Consider the following 20,102-nt stretch of genomic DNA (forward strand, 5'->3'; position numbering starts at 1 on the left):
AAGCTGACCGGGATTTAGACAGATTTACTTCAGCAAACACCTTTGACACTGGGGGAAAGTAGGAGTCTGTTTGCAAAAGGAGTCTTTTGTTCCGAGAGGTGCAGGGATAATTCTTTACTAGGCAGGCGTGATATTAACCCATGCTTCGATACCAGGGGAAGTGGTTAACTCTTTGTGTTACACACACTCACTCTTTACTTGGACAGTTCAGGTTTCTGCTCTTCTCATGCATAGACCATTTTCTCAGCTCTGTTGAAAACTTTCCCTTCCGATGCCTTCTTCTTATGTAAGTTTTCTGAAGTAAAGAGTCAGGACAGCCTGTTCCATGTTCTGCTCGATATTTTTTGTGTGGAAAAGCTACGAGATCTTGGATAGGGGACTCTCTTGGCTTTATGGAATAACCAACCCATGATTATAGCTGAAATTCCTTCCCTCTGCAATAGCTTCAGCTCTAGTTGCTGTTCTGCTGGCAATGTCTTCTGTGCTGCTTACATATGTCACTGCTGAGGACCACAGAATGCTAGTAGTACTGCTGAGTTTCTTGCGTCATCAGTGACTAAGAAAAATGCATGAATCATAACCAATGAGAAGGCAGTCCTCAAGCCCCTGGGCTTAATATGTTGATTTAATGTCTCAATATTCATAATGCTTAAAGCGAATAGACATTTGATCATGTTTTGATGAGGCTTAAGTCTTAAGTGTGACTTGTTTTGAGACCCGGTTCACTTTATCCACCTCTAATTCTTTGTCCTGCGCTGGATCATATCTTGCTGTATTTGGTTGTATGTGTGTTGTCCGTAGTTCAGGTTGTGTGTGTGTGTGAGGACTTTAGCGACTCCCGTGTGGGAAAGATTGAATGATGGAGGAGAAGTGACAGAATTAAAGGTGTTTGCGGCGCCATTCCGCCGTGACTCGTCCTCTAAGCCCGTCTCTGTCACCGTCCTCTTGGGATTTGACAGTTCATATCCACTCCCCTTTAAGAATGTGAACCCACACACAACTGAAGTTGGGAAAATATTCAGTTGAATGTCTCTTCTTTCTTTCGTTCGTTCCTTGGCTCTTTTCCTTTTTTTCTGTCTGTGTGATACAAGACACAAGGCAAACACTGAAATTGAAACTTCAGTGGACTGGCAAATAATGGCATGCATTTGGACTTTTCATTTATCTGTGTACTTCCTTATCCTAAGCCCACAATGTTTTATGCATTGGGTGAGAAAAATACATTTTAGAAAAATATCATGCCTCATTTGACGTTTTCTCAAGTGAAAATGCAAAGTCTTTATTCGGCCCATCCATTCGGTTCCCATCCCACTGTTTGCACACATCTAGTTGTTTACAATGGCTTGCGTGTGATTTTGAAAATGCTCCACGTGTCAACTTTCCTATTTGCAAGGTACACATGATATGACTCGCGACAGGTTGCATAGCAGGTGTGAACTAACATTTCGATTTCTTAATTAAAACAAATTACAAGCTTAAAGGCACCGTGTTTTGTGCGCATAATCTTATATTTCAGGATGATGTTTTGCATGCATAATACACAGCAACTCGGCAGTTCTAGCAATACACCGTCTGTGCTCCAGAACTAGAAAAATACAATGGAAATCACAATGAAAATCTCCCATCCTGCTGATTGTCCTCTTACAATATACATCTGGATTTTCCTCATGAGTGAGTAAGTATAGTGCCCACATGCATGACATTTGTGGCTGCTCCACATCCCCCATAGCCTAAACAGCATGTATTCCGCAAGTTCAATAATGACTGTATTATGGCCTATAGAAATATTGGTGTGCTAATGATAATGACTAAGAGTATAGCGCGCCATACTGCTGTCGGGGATAGGGAGGGGGTCTACTAAAAAGCTAAAAAGGAAGGTAGCAACACTACAAAATAAAAGGCTCTTTATCTGATTAGATGGCTTTTGATGTGGTTGGTAGTGTATGAATGGCACCGTATTTCTTGGTCCACTGTTCGTTATCTGCATGTTCAAAGTTGTCACCTTTATGGAAAAACAGTGCTAAAAGCGGTTCCTCAGTTTCCTGTTTGATCCTCTGAAGTCGGTAGATTTCGTTTTTTTTCACCAGGTCTGACCACAATGCACGCACACGCACACTCACGCGCATGTACACACACACACACACACACACACACACACACACACACACACACACACACACACACACACACACACACACACACACACACACACACACACACACACACACACACACACACACACGCTTTGATGTATGTTTGATTGTTGGGTGGAAGAGCACTTCTGGCAAGGTCATGGACACATGGGACAATCACTAAGAGATTGTCAGATTAAGGTATCATGACATTTGGAAATGTAGGACTTTTTCACATATGACTCAATGCGTTTCACACTGTTATACTATTACCCTTAATAAGACCTAATAGAACATGCTGCCTCATTCCAGGTCATTTCCTTTCATTTGTTTGAATCATGTTGAAGCCAAGTCACCTAAGAGAGATTTTTCTCCTTTCCTACCTTTGCCTGGTTGGAAATGGAGAAGGTTGTGTCTGTCTTGATTAAGGACGTACTGGGTCCGCGTTGAGTATTATGGAAGGTAACCGTGCCGTTGTTATTTCTATGCAATATGCGGTCGATTGCTGTGCAGATTCAGTCATTTGTAGCTCTACGTTTTTGTCACTTTAAACGCTTTCATCTTATCGTTTGATCAAATGAGCTCTTAACTGAACGTTGCAGCAATAGAGGAAATTGTATGAAATTACATTTCCCCTTGTTATTCAAACATACATTTAACCTTTGGTAAAAGTGAGCCAGGAAGAGAGAAAAAACACACACCTCCCCCCTTTAAATGTCATCGGTAGTAAGGACACGTGTAAAGATAGTGTGTGAACCAGTCTGGCCTTGTAAAAACTCAGAGGTGAATTCTTGTGTTAATAGGTTCTGACTGGCAATGGAGCCCCCACTGAACGGCCTGCGTCCCGCCGCTGTCAAACACCAATGTCAAACGAACACCTCCTCAGGTAGCTGGAGGATAATCACACCGACAGGCCTGTCCTCAGCCTTTCTGACACACAGGACCAGAAGTCATGGGGTGGAGGCAGGGTCAGGGGAAAAGGGCTCGGGTTGAGGGCTAGGGTATATTGCTGGGAATGGGGTAGGGGTGGAGGGCTAAGGTTAGGGTTGGGGCTGGGGTTGGGACTAGTTGCGGCTAAAAAAAAAGAGGCCTGAGCTGACTTGGTGCTTAGACTACCCTAGCCTCTACCTGCACTATCACTGACTGTTTACCCTCTGTAAGTCCAGGCTCGAACCCAGCCGTCAGTAATTACTGGCTACTCCCTGCTTTCCTACCCAAAGGAAGATTCACTCTTATCACTCCAGCGTCTTGTTCCAACATTCCTGAGATAAATTCTCCATCACTTTGTTATTCTTACTACTTAGGGGTATTAGTATTAGCATGCCCATCAAAGCAGACCTTGTACTTTCCTTCTCTCCACGGCCATATCAGTGGTCGTACATTACTCCTGGGATGCGCCATTGGCAGCAGCATAGTTGAATAATGTACGGGCAGAGTCGTATCGAAATGAGCCGCTGACATCAAAGGGAGTCAGGATGATGAAGTAATGTAAATATATGGCTGGTAGCGCGGAAGTTAGGTTAGAGCCACACAGGTACTTAGTCTTGTGAATTAAAGGATTAATCAAATTGCACTTCACGGTCCAGGTACCTGGTTGCATCAGGGCTTTGTTAAGAACATGTGTAGGAGGAGAAAGTCTCTCAATATTCTGTCTGTTTTCATTCAAATGGCAGGGACATGTAGTAGAGGTGGTGAGGTAGAGGGAGAGAGCCTGTGAGAAACAGAGAGGTAGAGAGAGAGAGAGATATTTTCCCTGTATGTATTCTAATATTGTATGGGTCTGGGATATTATAGTATCTCAACATGCCGAGTAGGCTACCTTGTGAACTGGCAATCACAGGATCTCTAATGTTATTACTTTTCATAATTAGTTACAGCAACACTCGTTCCATACTGCCGGAAAGGAATATTCCTTAGTAATTAAAGTCATGAAATATTCAGTTATGCCTACCTTTTCAGCAGTCTCGCAAATGAGGCAGCCATTTTTAATGTCCACACTGCCTCTGATTTTATTATAATGGCAGCTTGGCACATCTGCAATTAGTACTTCTACTGACAGTTACCGTTTCTGAGGAGCGGTAAGAGGCAGCGAGGGGACACGGGGCGGCGGGGGGACGCGGAGCCCGGCGCTATTACATGTGCACCAAAAGCCTCTCTCTCTCTTTAACCTTGTTGTGTTTTTTTCTTCCTCTCCGACGCAGAGGTTACCTTTTCCCAACGGTGCAAAATCGACTTGACATAACTGTTCATCAGTTTCAGGATTCTCCCCTGAGGTATTTGCATCAAATCAGCTCAGTCAAGCTTCAAGTTGAAATTGGCAGGCCAGAACCTGACAGCCAGGGTAGGGACCGGGGTAAGAGACAGGGAACTGACAGTGGCAGGGCGGGAGGGTGAGACAAATCTCTCCCTGGCTGGCCAGGGTGGAGGAGAGAAGCGAGAGAAAAGGGCCCTGAGCGAGCTAGGTCACATGGGTAATGGGCGCAAAGTTAGGCGGATGAAGGGATGAGTAGGCCTTTTTTCTCTACCTTTTTCTTCCCTTTTTCTCCTCTGCTTCCAAATCTCTGTGGTAATGGCCATCTTTAGTGTTGTCTTTTATTGGGTTTTGGGGGGGATGGATATGAGGACAAACATTTGTTGTTTGGCTGGAATAGTGACTTGGAAAAATTGGTTTAGTGCAATGGATGATATTGCTGAGGATAAAAACCACTCAGTGAGTGAGTGCAGTGGTGGATATTGAGCGTCAGGCTTTCAGAGTTACTCTGTGCATCAGAAAAAGTTGTACACTCACACACATGCATGCACAGACACACGTGCACGTGCAAACACATGCACGCACACACACACACACACACACACACACACACACACACACACACACACACACACACACACACACACACACACACACACACACACACACACACACACACACAAAGAGAGAGAACAAATGCAATTGTAGCACCTTGAATCGCCTGAGTTACATAGAAATGGGTTGTAGCAGGACACAGATGAGCAGTACCGTTATCTTCTTGAATTACTCTCCTCTATACCCCTTAGAGAAATCGAGATAAGGATTTGTTTGATGAAACTTTTAGTGATTCTTCGCTGCTCCAATTCTGTCTCTGCGACATCACAAAGCAGGACGAAAATTCGACTGTAAAATGTTTCAAATCCCCTAAGGAGAAAGAGTGGAAATCCTCTTAACATATATTCTTATTAAAGGGGAAGTCAAAGATCTAGGTGACTATCATTGTTTCTTGTATGTTCTCTTTTTTTAAAATCTTTCCTATGCACACATGCTTAAAATGTATTTGCCCCTTTAACAGCCATAGAGCCTGGGAGAAGTATGACACTTTCTCACGTCTTTTTTTTTCAATCTCTCTTTCTTGCCCTCTCTCTCCATCTCTCCCCTCTCTCTGTCTCTCACTCCCCCTCTCTCTCTGTGAGCTTTGCATGTGACAGCCAGGGCCTGACGGGTTGATGGCCGTTCGACAGGCAGCATTGAGTCAAAGTGGTGTGACGGCAGAGTTTTGTTAAGCTGGGAACAAAGGCATGGAGATGCTGGCCTGGTATTGTCTGTGTGCATATGGGCCTTGTCACAGTTCCTCAGGATTTTATGCTCTGTTTACTCCTAGCCATCACCACTAATATTCAGAAAGGGGTTGCCTCTTTTCTCCAAAGATATGATTATATATATACCAAGTGTTGCTGTGAATCTCTTGAGGTGCTCTTGGAAAGTCAGAAGAGCAGAGACTCATAAATATTCCATTTTTTAGTGTTGATGTATGCTCAGAAGTTCTGTGTTTACCGCATAGTATATATGGGTTATTTTCATGACCAGTATTACGGATTTTGTTGTTGTTTTTTGGAATTACACACTGTGCTCAAACTCTCTCGCGAACCAGTTTTCAAAACCCATACAAAAGCAACGAATTATAGTTGCATACACATACTGTACTTGACCCCCCCCATTTCATACTGAAGTTTTGTTCATAGAGAAGCTTCACTGCACTGCCTGTGGCTGCAGGACTCCCATGCCTCCCCTCCCTTCTCTCCTCCTCTTTATGGTCTCTGCTCAAACTGAAAGCTGTTTGCAGTGAGATTAGTGAAGGGGAGGGGGAGGCAGGCAGCTAGGTGGGGGAAGGTAGACAGGGGAAGGGGGAAAAGATGTCCGGTAGCAGACCACGCTAGCCAGGTCAGGGTGAAAGGCCTGTAGGCCCCAAGCCATCAGCCATGCCAGATATCTCCTCTCCCCATCAAATGTGGACAGTAATGGGAACAGTCCTCTGGTCTCTAATGGGTCGGTTGGTTCCACCATTTCAAGCCAGGACAGTGTGTGTGTGTCTGACTCAGGTCCATCTAATTCACCTCTGTGCCAAACACATCTGCCTTATAGGTGCATCTCTATATCAGTTGAGTTTGTTAGCCAACAAATGCTTTTAGCTAAAGAAACACTACCATTTTAGGGGGATTTGCAATGTTGATGTCTTTTAGTCTTTATTGTGGCAGTGCTTGTGACATTAATATAAAAGCAAGTTCCTGAGAACACAGCCTGTAAAAGTCCTCTAAGACACCAGTCTTCTTCAAACCCAATGATATTTTCATGAGCCTGTAAAGATTATGAGTCCATTCTGGTAGTACCCATCTGTGCTTTCATTTGCAACTGTCCGCTCAATTGTAAAAGGGGAGGGAGGGGGGAGAGTGACTTTCATTTAGTTAAATAGTTGGATAAGGTCAATGGAGGTAAAGATGTAGTTAAGTTTTTTGTAGTTTTTTTTTTCTCTTGAGAGGATGAGTGTACAGAGATGCCACAATGTGTACAGACATTAGGTGTTGGGCTTGTTACCGTCTCAGTACATCAGTAGCAGGGCTGCCTAGCTTCTGCTTGTCAAAATTACGTTTTAACCCAAACACGCATTGGCAGCAATTACAGGGTTAAACAAAATTAAACAATCTGTAAACAGATGAACTCAGTCTGTCTGTCCAAATAATTTTTTGTTGCAAAACAATTACAAAATTACAGTAGATAAAAATTGTTCACCGCCTGTGTTTATGCAATCAACACAACGAAGAAACAAAACAATTCAATGTGGGAAAATCATCATTAATCTGCATTATAATTGCTTCTTTTTTACATCTACACCGTGGTTAATTAAAATTGTGATTAAATGCGGCTGCGTTGCCTAAGATGTCTTCCCCCCTAAACAGGTGGTACAGAATTTAAAAGTAAAGAGAAAAATGTAATTAGCATTGGAAATTGAGAAATTGCCTGCAAGAATCGGTGTTAATTTCAGTCACTGATGAGGTAATTTATAAAAGGAGCAGCACTGCGGAGACTGTGCAAACTGAGGTTGCCATCCTCCTCCTCTTCCCTGTTCCCAGCATGCAGGTGAAACTGTTTGCAAAACATTGAACCTATTTGGAATTCAGTCTTCGTTAGCATAACTTTAGCAATTCCTCTCGACTGCTACTGATAAAATAAACACCAGAGATAGGAACATGTGGCATTTAAAAGGTCTTTTAGGTGTTTTTTCCCAGATAAATCCATCAGAAAAGCAGGGCCAAGGGATAAGGTCATGTGTGTGTCATTTGAATAATGGAAAACTTGTCCAGTTGTAAAAACAATGAGTTCTCTCCATTGTCCGGTTCCATCCAACAGTTTCTTAGCAGCACCGCACATTGGGATGGAACTCTTTGGTCAGGTTCCAGAACCACTTGGTCTGGTTCCAGAACTCTACGGTCAGGTTCCAGAACCACTTGGTTTGGTTCCAGAACTCTTTGGTCAGGTTCCAGAACCACTCGGTTTGGTTCCAGAACTCTTTGGTCAGGTTCCAGAACCACTTGGTTTGGTTCCAGAACTCTATGGTCAGGTTCTTGGCCTCAGTTACGACCTCTGTCCGATTTTCCAGATAAATCCATAGAAGGAGCAGACTACAGGCTAGCTACTGGTGGCCTGTACTTCTGAATATGTTGTCTGTTAATTAACTAAGTGTTCATCACTTGACTGGCCTTGTGACGTCAGCACTGGCATGAGAGGGATATAAAATGTTACATGACGTCCCCACAATATCACTTTTTGATTGTGGTGTTTTATCAAAGAGGTTTTGTGATATGACCCAAGTTTGTCAGTCTGGGATAGTGGCAACATTTACAAGTATGTGCCTTTATATCCCCAGCACATCAATCTCTAGGCCTCACAACACACACACACACGTACACACACGCACGCACGCACAGACACACATATATACACACACACACACAAATGCGCACACACACACACACACACACACACACACACACACACACACACACACACACACACACACACACACACACACACACACACACACACACACACACACACACACACACACACACACACACACACACACACACACACCTCCCTCCCTTCTTTCTCCAACCTCCGGGGCACTCAGCGAGCGAGCCACAACTTTTACAGATATGTGACAAATTGTTGTGCTTTTCCTCATGTTTGACATCCTTGCTGGGATTGTTTGTTGTATTTTTTTGTTTGGCTGCATCCTGAGACCCAAGGTGGCTGCTACTGTACAGCATGTCAAATGTGGTTAACATGCAGCCATTTATCTTTAAAGCCCCTTGCGCACAATGGCTGGGGTGTGCATGGCTGATTGTGAGGAGAGAGCAGTGAGCTTCCGAGTAGAAAGGCAGAAAGTGCTTCCTTTCATATATGCTGCACCACCTCCCTCCTCTCCCTCCTCACCTCTCTTCTTCACAGAATATCCCTTCATTATTATTTTATTTTATTATTTTCAGAGTCACTCTGCTGAACAGGTCAGGCAGTATCTGACAAGGTATTTCCGAATTTTGTGAACCTTTACCAGACAGATTGTTCAGTGCAAGTGTAGTGTAACTGAGCCTCTTGTTGCCCGCTGGAGTGTGGCAAATAAGATCCAGGACAGATTTTTTTCTGCTCCTTTTTTTTTTTTTTACTTCAAGAATGTAAGATAGCAAAACAGATTTGTAGTGGCTGGAGGTGGGGTGGGAGGGGGTGGGCCTAGCCTATCATATTATGCCTAGCTACCTTGCCTTGCTACAGTACATTACATTTACGTCTACACACCGGGTGATGTAGGTCCAACGTTTTACATCCTCGGATGTTTCCCACCTTTTGTTTTCGATGTGATACAGAGAAGGCAGAAACCCATAAACATGTTGCATTTCTGGAGATGCCGTATAAGCTATCACTTCACTCCTCGTGTAAGGTGTCTGGGACACAGCGGAGGTGAAAATGGACGCAAAGGAATACCGTGTAGTCATTTTTCATACAATGTTCAAAACAAGGTGATGAAAAGATAGATGTTAAATGTTTAGAGGGTATAGTGGCACATATTGAAATTGTATGGTGTGATTGAGAAAAAAAATCTATCAGTTTATTGGATGTATTATTTGCTGTGTCATAGATTAGTACTAACTTGTGAGCAGATAAAGTTGAGACATTATTATTGTATTCAGTTTTTTCGAGGCGGGCAGCAAGGCAGGGTAAGCGAGGAGGGAATGTTTAATAGGATGTATTAAGGTGGGTATGCCTCCCTTACTCATATGTAAAGAGAAAAAGGAGAGAGCTTCTTTCTCCTATTCTCCTAAACCCTAAGGGAGTAACTGTTCTTCAGTGCATAATATACAGTGAGAAAACAATCCCTAATATCAGGGAAAACCTCTAGTTTGTTTATGTGTGCTTAATGTGAGTCTGTCCGCCTGGGAACCGCTGGGAGAAGTATGCGTGGATTTCACAGGTAACGGGATTACGTGGGCACATAATTGATCCATTTGGGGGGAAAATGACAGCGCTCTAAAGAGGGCTAGGCTTTGGAAATGGAGTTTATGAAACAGGCATTCGTAAATTCAAAGGAATCAATACGTCAATTTTATTACATCTCCAGGCCAGATGGGCTTTAAAGGCACAGTGTCTCCGCTATTTGTATCTTTGCGTCTGTGTCTCTCAGCGTGTCACAAAGGTCCTCAGTGGCCATTTTGTTGTTGATATTTTACTATAGGGTGGGGGGAAGCCAGGTCACCATGGGATCCAATATCCCTGGCAGAGCACTTTCATCCAGTGAAATATGTTTGTCAATGCAGTTGTTGACTTGTGACTATTGTTCTTAAGAAGAAGCCATTTAGTGAGACTGGCAAGAACAAGCTCCATTTATAAGGTGAGGAAAGTCGATTAACAGCATTCTACATTTTCATCACAAAAATATTCACATTTTATTTAAATACAAATGAACAAACAGCATCCCAGCTAGGAGAGATTTAATTACCCAACCCGCTAAAATGCAAATTAATAATGCATTAAAGACTGATGCAAACGAAGAGAAATATAAGGCCATAGATGTTTTCTTAACCGGAAAAGAGCGGAGAAAATGGGCTCCAAATCTCATCATGTCTAGGATGCTGGCTTGCCTGCTCTCATTCCATGCAGGTGCGAGAAAACCAGAGGAAAAATAAAAAATAAACGAGAGAAAGAAAAAAAAACTAGGCATAATTATGAGCCCTAGTTTTCTTGCCGTTTGTAATGCGGCTCCCTCCTCTCTCTCCTCCTCTCTCTATCCACCATTATAGTAGTTCATTTTCGCAGTAAAGTAAATAATAAGAAGTTGGTGATGCTTGCCTTTTTAATTCCATTTTCCTCCTTTTTTTGTTCTGTTCACTGACTGACATCTGCTATCAATGCTAAGCAGGTGTTTCTGTGTAAACAGACGTGCCCTGTTTGTGTTGCGCCATCCTCGCTACTGTGCACCCAAATGAGCAACGTGATTAAGAATCCTGTAAATTTTTGAAAGGAAACGGATGGCTGCCCGGCTAGAACATAATTACACCGCTCCGACATCCGCAGCTCACCGCCGAACGAAGCCAGAGCCAAAGAACAGCACCAAAATTAATAATATATAATAGCATCTTTCTTGTAATTCATAAATGAAATAAAGTGAAGGGGAGTATCTGCTGATAAGCTTTTTTTGGGTGGAAGGAGGAGGAAGGAGGAGGATGGGGGTAATTTTCTGAGATTGAGTGAAGATTATAGCCTTGGTGATGCGTAACTCAGCCCAGGCGTGTTTAGAAGAGCTTGAAAGACAATTTTTTACTTTTGCACAGTTCTTTCAGCTCATTTATTTACCAAATGAGGCCTCCAAGAAACGTTCTCTTCTGTTTCATCATTACGGATCTTTATTAGTGCTATTTGATCATCCATGCTACTAAAATGGATGATTTGGCTCTGAAGTTTCAGCTTTCATCCAGTCAACCTTCTGTCTGTAGAGTTATCATGTGATGTAGCCATGGTAATGCATACGGGTTAAATGGCTGCTTTTGTTGTTGTTTTCTCTCATCATCCAATCAGAGACAGGCAGCATACATGTCACTATAGAAGCTGAAGCAAAGTGAAACAAGAAAAGCTGTTCAGAAAAAAAGAAAGAAAGTGAGGAAGAGGAACGTCCCCTAACAATTCATGGGATGTTATCTGTCATTTCTTACACTTTGGCTTTTTGTATTTCCCATCTCATTGTTGGTCATGCTCTGTGTTAGCACGTCCTCCAGAGATAAACATCACATTCCCCACAATGCCAACCTCTCTGGAAGAGTGAAAACAGATCACAATCGCAGGTTAATCTATGGAAAAGGACACGAAACTGACAAAACGGTAGAAAATGATATACTTGTGGGGGAAGATTGAGAATACCAGTAGTTCGAAAGTGGGTAGGGATGGTATAATATCTTAAAATTCAACTTAATTCCAAATCTACCATTGATAAAACGGCATGACTGATAGGCCGATGTTCTGGGAACAAATGCAGTGTGCTCGATTCTTCATGCTGATTTTTTTTTCTTAGACTGAGTGAATAAAGGCAGTCTAAAAAAAAATGAATTCTGTCACAGGAGATGTTGCATCTGAAATGTGTTGGAGCGGTTTCTCAGGGTGGGTTCAAATGGTCAATCCTCTGGGAAGAGAGGGAAATTAAGGTAACTTGACACACTGACAGATTGAAAACCTTGCAGGGGCAATGTTGACAGTTATCCCGTTTTTTTTGTTTTACTTCTCTCCCCATCTCGTTGGAAGCAAAGCTGCACTCCCTTTTACATTCCATGTTCTCCTGATAATACAAGGTAACTACGGGTATCATAGATTTAGCACTGCCAATACAAAAGATACCACAGCAGCATATTCAAAGGATCCCATTGAAGTGCCCATTGTAGTACCTTGTATTTGTAATCTATTATCAGTTGGATGCCATATTTATTCACAGTGTGAGCCCAACTTCCACCTCTTGTTAAATGCTAACTGACCTTCCTTCTTGGTAAGTGTAATCTCCTTGGTCAGTGGTCAGTGGAAGTGTTATGGTTGTGAAAGGTTTGTCTCCCTGGAAAACACATTTGTAAGGGAGCCTTCACTTGCTCACTCCTATTCTTTCCCCTTTAATCAGAGGCCTGAGATTACATCCTCCATCCTCCCTTTCGGTAAACATGATAATTACACTCTTCTGTGAACACAGAACCCTGTCCTGTCTGACGTTGTTGGCACTCTGAGACTGGGAGGGACAGGCCCAGATGCTGACAACTATATTTGAGAAATACACGTACGCTATACACACACGCTGGCTACTTTAGGACCTTTCCCCTTGTCACATCTAGTATGTAACGTCTCAAATGTAGTTGTATTAGATTGGGTTTGGTTTTCAACCAATGAGGACATTTGTATATTTGTATAGGCATCAGCATCACTATATTGCAATATTGCAAATACAGTTGGATTCACTGAGCTGTGATCTTTTGGTGCTATGCTTTCTCAAGAACTGTCCTTACATAAAGGAGGACCTGTACTGATAGAATATAAAAAAAAATATATCATATAAGCCCTCTCTTTTGCCCTGGGTGAATTGAGATTGCTCCTTGTTTACCTCGGGCCAGCTGCTGTGAGATGATTTGCGCAGGTCGGGGTCACCACAAGCTACTCTGAGGACAATTTGCTGAATCAAGAGGGTGATTGTGTCTGGTGCCAGTCAGTCGCAATTAAGGACAGGATCAGGGGTAGGCGGCAGGCCTCCAGCCCCCAAGCCTCTCTGCCTGTCATATCTTATGGCCCCGGCCCCATACAAACCAGCTCACCTGAACATAATCGCCCCAACAGCCAGCACGATGCAAATGAGCCCTGAGGTTAGCGTGGGAAAAGGAGCAGTGTCGCAGAGAACTAGGTGACCCGCTAGGCAGGGGGTCTGCCTCAGGAGAGGCCTTTGTTTCTAGACTGCCCACGTTAAAAATAGTCCCCCTTCTTTAGTCTGGCTGGCCAATGCAATGCAAGCAGGAAGGAAAAAAAGTTGGTGATATATGGTTTGTTTAACAAAAGGGGGGTGCTGATTTGTGTGTGTGTGTGTGTGTGTGTGTGTGTGTTGTTTGGGTGGGCGTGTGGATGGATGGATAGAGGGCAGAATATTGCCTCGGTTCAGGTTGTTTCTTTCTGATGATATTTAGTGTAAGAATCACACTGGGACCTAAGATCAGAAATAAGTCCTTGGTCTCCTTGTTCAGTCTCAGTAGATTCAATAGTGACTGCCAAGCCAGATTGAGGACGTTTGGAAGAAACGAGAGACTGTGAAATGTGAACACTAGGCTGTAAACAGGGACTAGGTTAAGGTTAAATGCAAATTAAACAGGAGTACCAGATAGCAGTAATTAACATGTTACTTACAGTATACATAGGTGCTGTGGACCAGAAGGAGTTATGAAGAGATTGTATTTTCTACATTTACCCATTAAATCAATCTAAAGGACAACAGATGACTATATTGCATCAAATAGTGTCTATGAGAACAACAAAAAATAACTCACACTTACTTTTAAGGAATAATATAAAAAATTACTCTCACTTGCTCTTCCAAGTGCCATGCTCATTTGACAAAGCTAAGAGGTCATTGTAAAGAATTAGCCAAATGTACAATGTCTGTTTAGACCTGTATGGTATCATCACCTATCATGACCTTACTATATAACCTACAATGACTGTCTCTTGTCGTGTGCCTTTCTGTAGCACAGTAGTCAATACAATATTGTGTAGCATCATTTTTTCCCTTATTTCTAAAGGAAAGAGTTCATTATTTTTTTTCTCAATAACATGACCTATGACACTAAATTAATCATTGTTTTTTCTTCTTTTTTTTCTCGGTGCTGTCCAATTTGCTGTGGTGTGCGTTCGTCAAGAAGCAGGTAAGCACTGTGAAATGGTGTATGTTGTAACTGTACTTTGTGAAACAAACAGAAGGCAAACTGTCAACTTTTGGGAACTTCATTTCATGCAATGAAAGTGTGCATGATTTTTTTAAGAAACATGATTTTAGAGAAAATATACACCCCTCGATATTTGAACATGACATGCGTCCACATAGAAAACAAATATCTCTCACAATGCCATCTTTAAGAAAAATGTATGATTGTGTGGAAGAGCATTACACAGCTACATACTGTATTCTCCTTTGTGTGGTTGTATGTACTGTATGTGGTTATAAACATCTTGTCTGAAGAACTGTTCTTACAAGGCAGCGTATTGCAATATCCCTCTCTCAATGCAATACATCCTCTCTGACACACTAATGCTCTTCTACCTTAATGATTATTTATTGGCAGTTTCTTCTTCTGGCCTTATTCTCTCCCCCATTTCTTCTTCTCCTCTCCCTGCCCCTTTATCACCATTCTAAATCATTTCTACAAATAAGGAGCTTTTCCCAGCATGCACAGAGCTCTCAGCTTCCACTCATCAAACTTTAATCAAAGCCGCATTTTAGTTTTTGAATAAAGCACACTTAAAAAATTTAGATGCAAATTATTTTGCATTATTCATGCTCCTGCACGTCCTTGTAGATTTAAACATTTCCGAGGCCACCTTGATTCAAGTAATTACCTAGGCTACGGCTCCCTCCGTCATGAATAAGGTATTTCCTACAAGCAAAGTATGCGCCTGATGAGCTTTTAAAGTGGCTTTACACCAAACTTGTGTATTGCTTCTTGTGCATGAGTGACTCGAACATGCATCGCAATCCGTCTCAGGTGGGGAATACTGGCAGGGCAGCCATGAGTGACAGCAAGGAGCGAGGAGTCTCAGAGAGCTGAAGCCGGGGCCTCTTCTTTCTCTAGCTCCCCTCCACCACTCCCCCACCTCTCTCTCCCTCTCTAGTCCCCCCTCTCTTTCTCTCCCTCAAGTCTCTGCCCTCAGCCCTCTGTATCTTTATCCATTTCACTCTGAAGGCTCCCAAAGTGTTTTAGATCTTACAGTCTTAATACCTATCTTTAAGCCAGCGGCTTTGAATCTCTCTCTGACATACAGCGGGGAAACTAGCAGCTTTCTCTGATTTACCTGAGAGCCAGAAAAGATCCTCAGAAATAATACAGGACTTTGTTGGGCAAACCCTATGTATCTGAGTCTATTTGTATTGCCTTTCTGACAAAAGATAGCAGAAAGCCTTTCGTACTAACATCCTTAGAAAAGGAAAAAGGAGTGACACTATTCATATGAATTCCTCTAAAGTAATTTCGTAACTATGTTGTAAGGGAATATGACTGTATCTGACTTAGGTATTGACTGGTACCTGTAAGTATTGACAACTGAGATCAATTCTAATTTGCCTTCCAAATTCTTTTAAATGAAGATATCGAATTCCGTGTAGAGTCATTTGTCCGAAACACCTGAAAGAGGTACTAAAGCCGTTGTGCCAAATATAAGATTGCACACGTTCTCCTATATACATTATGCAGTAGTCCTGCTAAAAGCATTGAGACATTTATAGATATATAAAAATGAAGAAATTAAAAGCAAGTACCATTAGTCCTAGAAGAACTCGAAATCTGTAAAAACAGTAAAACCGCAAAACCGTAAAAACATTTGTTTGTTTGCCAAATGGTGAAACAATACAGGATCACGTTTCACAGCAAAGAGTTCCTCTGGCTTCTGGAAGGAAAATAAAGTAGTTGACACTGTGACTCGATCATCTTTACTACCAGCAGAATAATTAATATTTAAACATTCTAATAATGTAGCTTGCCTTTGCCCTTGCATGCACTTTTAAGCAAAGCAACAATATTTTTCACCTGGGGTAACACAATGATTTTTCTTCCTGCTGAGTGCAATTTCCCTTTCTAATGTTTTGTGGAGCTTCCAACTACCATCATGCATCTGGGTTATTCATCCCTCAACACACTTCTGTGATTTTGTATTATTTCTCCACTACAAAAATGTATTCATGGAGATAAATATATTGAAATGAATTTTCCTGTCCATGAGAAAGAAGCTGTTCAGACCAGCCTTTCTGAATGCAGAATATTCCCTAGACAACCAAGTAATGATTCATAAAATCGAACATGTTATGAGAAGTAACGTTGAAAAACACATAAGCAGGGGAGTTTCGCTTATTTGAATATCTCAAATAAAGCACTGAATAATGCTGACGTTAGCCAATATATATATATTTACATTACAAGTACGTTATTAATGTAGAAGGTCAAGTCTTAGGAGTTTGGTACCTGGCCCCCTTACCTTATTTGGACTACTTCCTGAGCAGTCTCTCAAAACTCACCAGTCTCAACCAAACAGAAATCCTGCAGTAATTACCAAACATGTAGGTGTCTCTCAAAACTCACCAGTCTCAACCAAACAGAAATCCTGCAGTAATTGCCAAACATCTAGGTGTCTCTCGAGCTCTCCGGGGAAAACACAAAACAAATGTCATAAAAGAAAATTAGGCAGCTGAATGTATTCCTGCAGGAACACTAGGCGAACACTATGAACAGCTAGTCAGTGTAGGTGTGTGTATGTGTGTGTGTGCTGTCACACAAAATGCATTACAGATGCCTTCAGGTTTTGTAATTGATCATGAAAATGAATTGCGGAATTGCTGAGTCTGAATTGAACGTCATAAATAAGAGTTATGTGTTTAGCCTGTTCCCCTTTTGGTCGATGTGTATCCATGTAGCTTAGCAAGCACTGGGAGGGAGGGAGGGAGGGGGGGGACAGAAAGGGGGTTGAGAGGCTCAAGAATAGCTATTTTGCTGAGTACAACACACCTTGCCTACGCTCACTGAAGCAGTAGACTATCTTTGAAAAAAGACTCCTGGTTTATGAGTACATCAAACAGGGAAAACTTTAAGACAACGTGATTGCTTGCTAAGGTGTTTGTAAAAACCAAGATAATTTTCCTGGTGAACTGTCTATCTCTTTGATAGGGAAGGCTACATGTAGTAACCATTTAAAATCCAACAGTAGTTAGTTTTACCTCATATGTAGTGAAGGGGGGGGGGGGTTTATAAAAAAAGTCCAACAGAACCCAACTGTTATGAATCCACTTTATCCCATTTACCCTCCCCAGAGTCAGAAGCCAGAAGTCCAGATTTTCCCTGTTACCCCCTCTACCCCTGCACCCCAATCACAAAGCCCCCCTCCGAACCAATCGCAGCAGCCCTTTGAAAAGTGATAGCTCATCTTAAACAGGGTATGACAGAGCAAGGGCAGAAGGCTTCCGTTCATCGGTGCCCTCCAGGCACGGAGTCATACATAGCTGCTAGGAACGCCAGTCAGAGATCAGGAGCACAGACACTTGGAGGTGAAACCTGAGAAGATTTATAACGAGAAGGTAGCAGTTTAAGGCCACAGTGTGAGCAGGAAATAAACCTTCATGCTGTGTGAGGAGGAGGGTGAGAGCTGGGAGACCACTGCCACTGAAAGACAGAGGTCTGCTCTGCCTCCAGAGAATCCACCCAACCACCCACCCACCAGCCCCCACCCACCCCCTTTAATCCTCCAGAATAATAACCCTCCTCACCCTGGCCAGCCAGGAACACCTTTTTAAAACTTAATTGATTTCTTTAAAAAGCTGTTTCTGCTGCCACATTATATTGCTCGCTGGGAGAAGTGCCTTATGTCAATTTACCTTGCCATTCTGCATTTACCCCATCTGACTGCAGCAGACATTAGTGTAGGACTGTCAAGAATTCTGTCTAGACTGGGGTAGGATTTACACTGTGGCTAAGACCACATGACATTCAACAATTAGATAGAGTCATGTCTAATTTAAGAGAGCTTTACTTACAGACCCACAACAGTCAGGTCAGGTTGAAACCTAGCAGGTTGAACCTATCTACGGTAAGACCATAAGGGACCTCAGGTTTAAAGCAAACCTTTAGCTTGGGCTTAAAAAAAATAAAATCTATCCCAAGATTGACTTTAAGTAATATTCTCTATTGTTAAAGATGGATCAAAGGTCTTAGGGAGTAGGAGGATAAGGAAGACAATGTTTGCCCAGCTCTGACTACTATTGAGGAGCACGATCAAATCAAATCATCCAATGTGAGTGTTACTCCGGGAATGTAGACACAGCCTTTCTATATCTGTTGTTTGCCATGTGTGGATGGTGGACGACGCCCATCTGCTCTTAATCAATCAGGGCTCATCCTATCCCCGAGTCTCACTGAGTCTTGCTGGGCTCCCAGCTGTAATAATACACAGCTTCATCTTAGGCCACTTCAGGCATGGGTCAGATCCTACGAGATGACCATGAAGAGAGGGGGGGGGGGGACCGAGCCGTATTGTCCTAGTCGAGACTCCATCAGCCAATAGTAAGGCCAAGACAAAAAGAAGCATTTAGAAATAGAAAGTTGATAGTCAGATTGATCTAGAGCGTAGGCTGCTAAACAGGCCCAAGTCAAAAGGAAACGCTAGATATTTTGTTCCTTTTAGTGGCATGGATTGCAGAGATCAGAGTTTTTCACTGTTGATGTTTAGTGGAAATGGTCAGCCCTGGGGGAAGAGGAAGATACTCTGCATAACAATACCTACATCTGTCCGCTGTTTTGTTCTCTGTAATATCTGGGGTCTCTTTGTGACCGACGCTGTCGGGGCAACGGGACTAGACGTTTGGGGAGGGGTCTGTTGTTGTAGGAGTGACAGAGCTTGTGACTTGAACGCCCCTGTGACACAGCCTTTGTTTTGCTTAGATATTTGATCCTCTTAGCTGTTCAGGTTGCCCCCCTGCTTCACCCCCCAATACCACTATACCACCACACACCAAATGCACAGTCACGCTCTCCCTCTCTCTATGTTGATCTCTCTCAATCTCCCCCCTCTCGCTCTTACACACACACACACACACACTGAAACTCATTACACTCATATTATAGTCCCAGTTTGTTGTAGCCTCTCCGGCTGGTATGCCCTAATGTCAGATTTGACATACTTTGTGATAGAGCAGAAGGAGTTGATAAGGTACAACGTATTTCCTTTTTTTTCTCAGAAATTGTATTGAAGTGAAACAAAGTTAGTGCAACAAGCCTCTGGAGAGTGCATTACAGGGCCTTTATTGTTTTGAAGCTGAGGTCATCTTTCTAGCCGAGCGTATGTGAGACAAAGGCCAAGCGTTTATTACTGGGCTATGTGTGTGAAAGGAAACCCACTCCAACATTGTTTGATGGTCAAATGATCCTTAAAAAGATAGTGGGAGTAATACTCTACTCCAGCACTGCATTGGGAAAACCATTGGCTAGCTCACTTGGCTATCTGTGTGGTTTTCCTAACAAACTAGTTAATTCTAGTCTGTAAAAAGTTGCTTATTAGTAAAGGTTGGTTTATGTTTCATATTGACATTTTGAATCTGGAGTATGGAGTGTTGCACTTGCGCTGAATTCTGAATTCTGAGCCTGAACGTTTCATAAAAGAGATATCAGGCTTTTTTTCAATTTTCGCCTAAAATTACATACCAAATCTAACTGCCTGTAGCTCAGGCCCTAAAGCAAGGATATGCATATTCTCAGTACCATTTGAAAGGAAACACTTTGAAGTTTGTGTAAATGTGAGTTGAATGTAGGAGAATATAACACAATGGATCTGGTAGAAGAAAATACAAATAAAAAACCAACAATATTTTTCCTCCACCGAGAAAGGTCCCAGTTCTAGCCATC

At 42.4% G+C, this 20,102-nt stretch overlaps 1 protein-coding gene across 11 annotated transcripts in view; it reads left to right on the top strand.

Annotated features, from left to right (window-relative positions):
* The window catches only part of LOC106574300 (zinc finger E-box-binding homeobox 2), a 75,757-nt gene that overhangs the window by 7,678 nt on the left and 47,977 nt on the right, over positions 1 to 20,102 (top strand). For 5 of the 11 annotated variants that reach the window (XM_014150105.2, XM_014150099.2, XM_014150106.2 and 2 more), the window contains exon 3: positions 14,364 to 14,369. The exons of the other annotated variants lie outside the window; for them this stretch is intronic. In XM_014150105.2, the coding sequence (XP_014005580.1) occupies positions 14,364 to 14,369 (6 nt within the window). The remainder of the gene's footprint in view (positions 1 to 14,363; positions 14,370 to 20,102) is intronic. 11 annotated transcript variants of the gene reach the window in all.

Source organism: Salmo salar, chromosome ssa16, assembly GCF_905237065.1.
Source record: "Salmo salar chromosome ssa16, Ssal_v3.1, whole genome shotgun sequence".
Classification (NCBI taxonomy): Eukaryota; Metazoa; Chordata; class Actinopteri; order Salmoniformes; family Salmonidae; genus Salmo; species Salmo salar.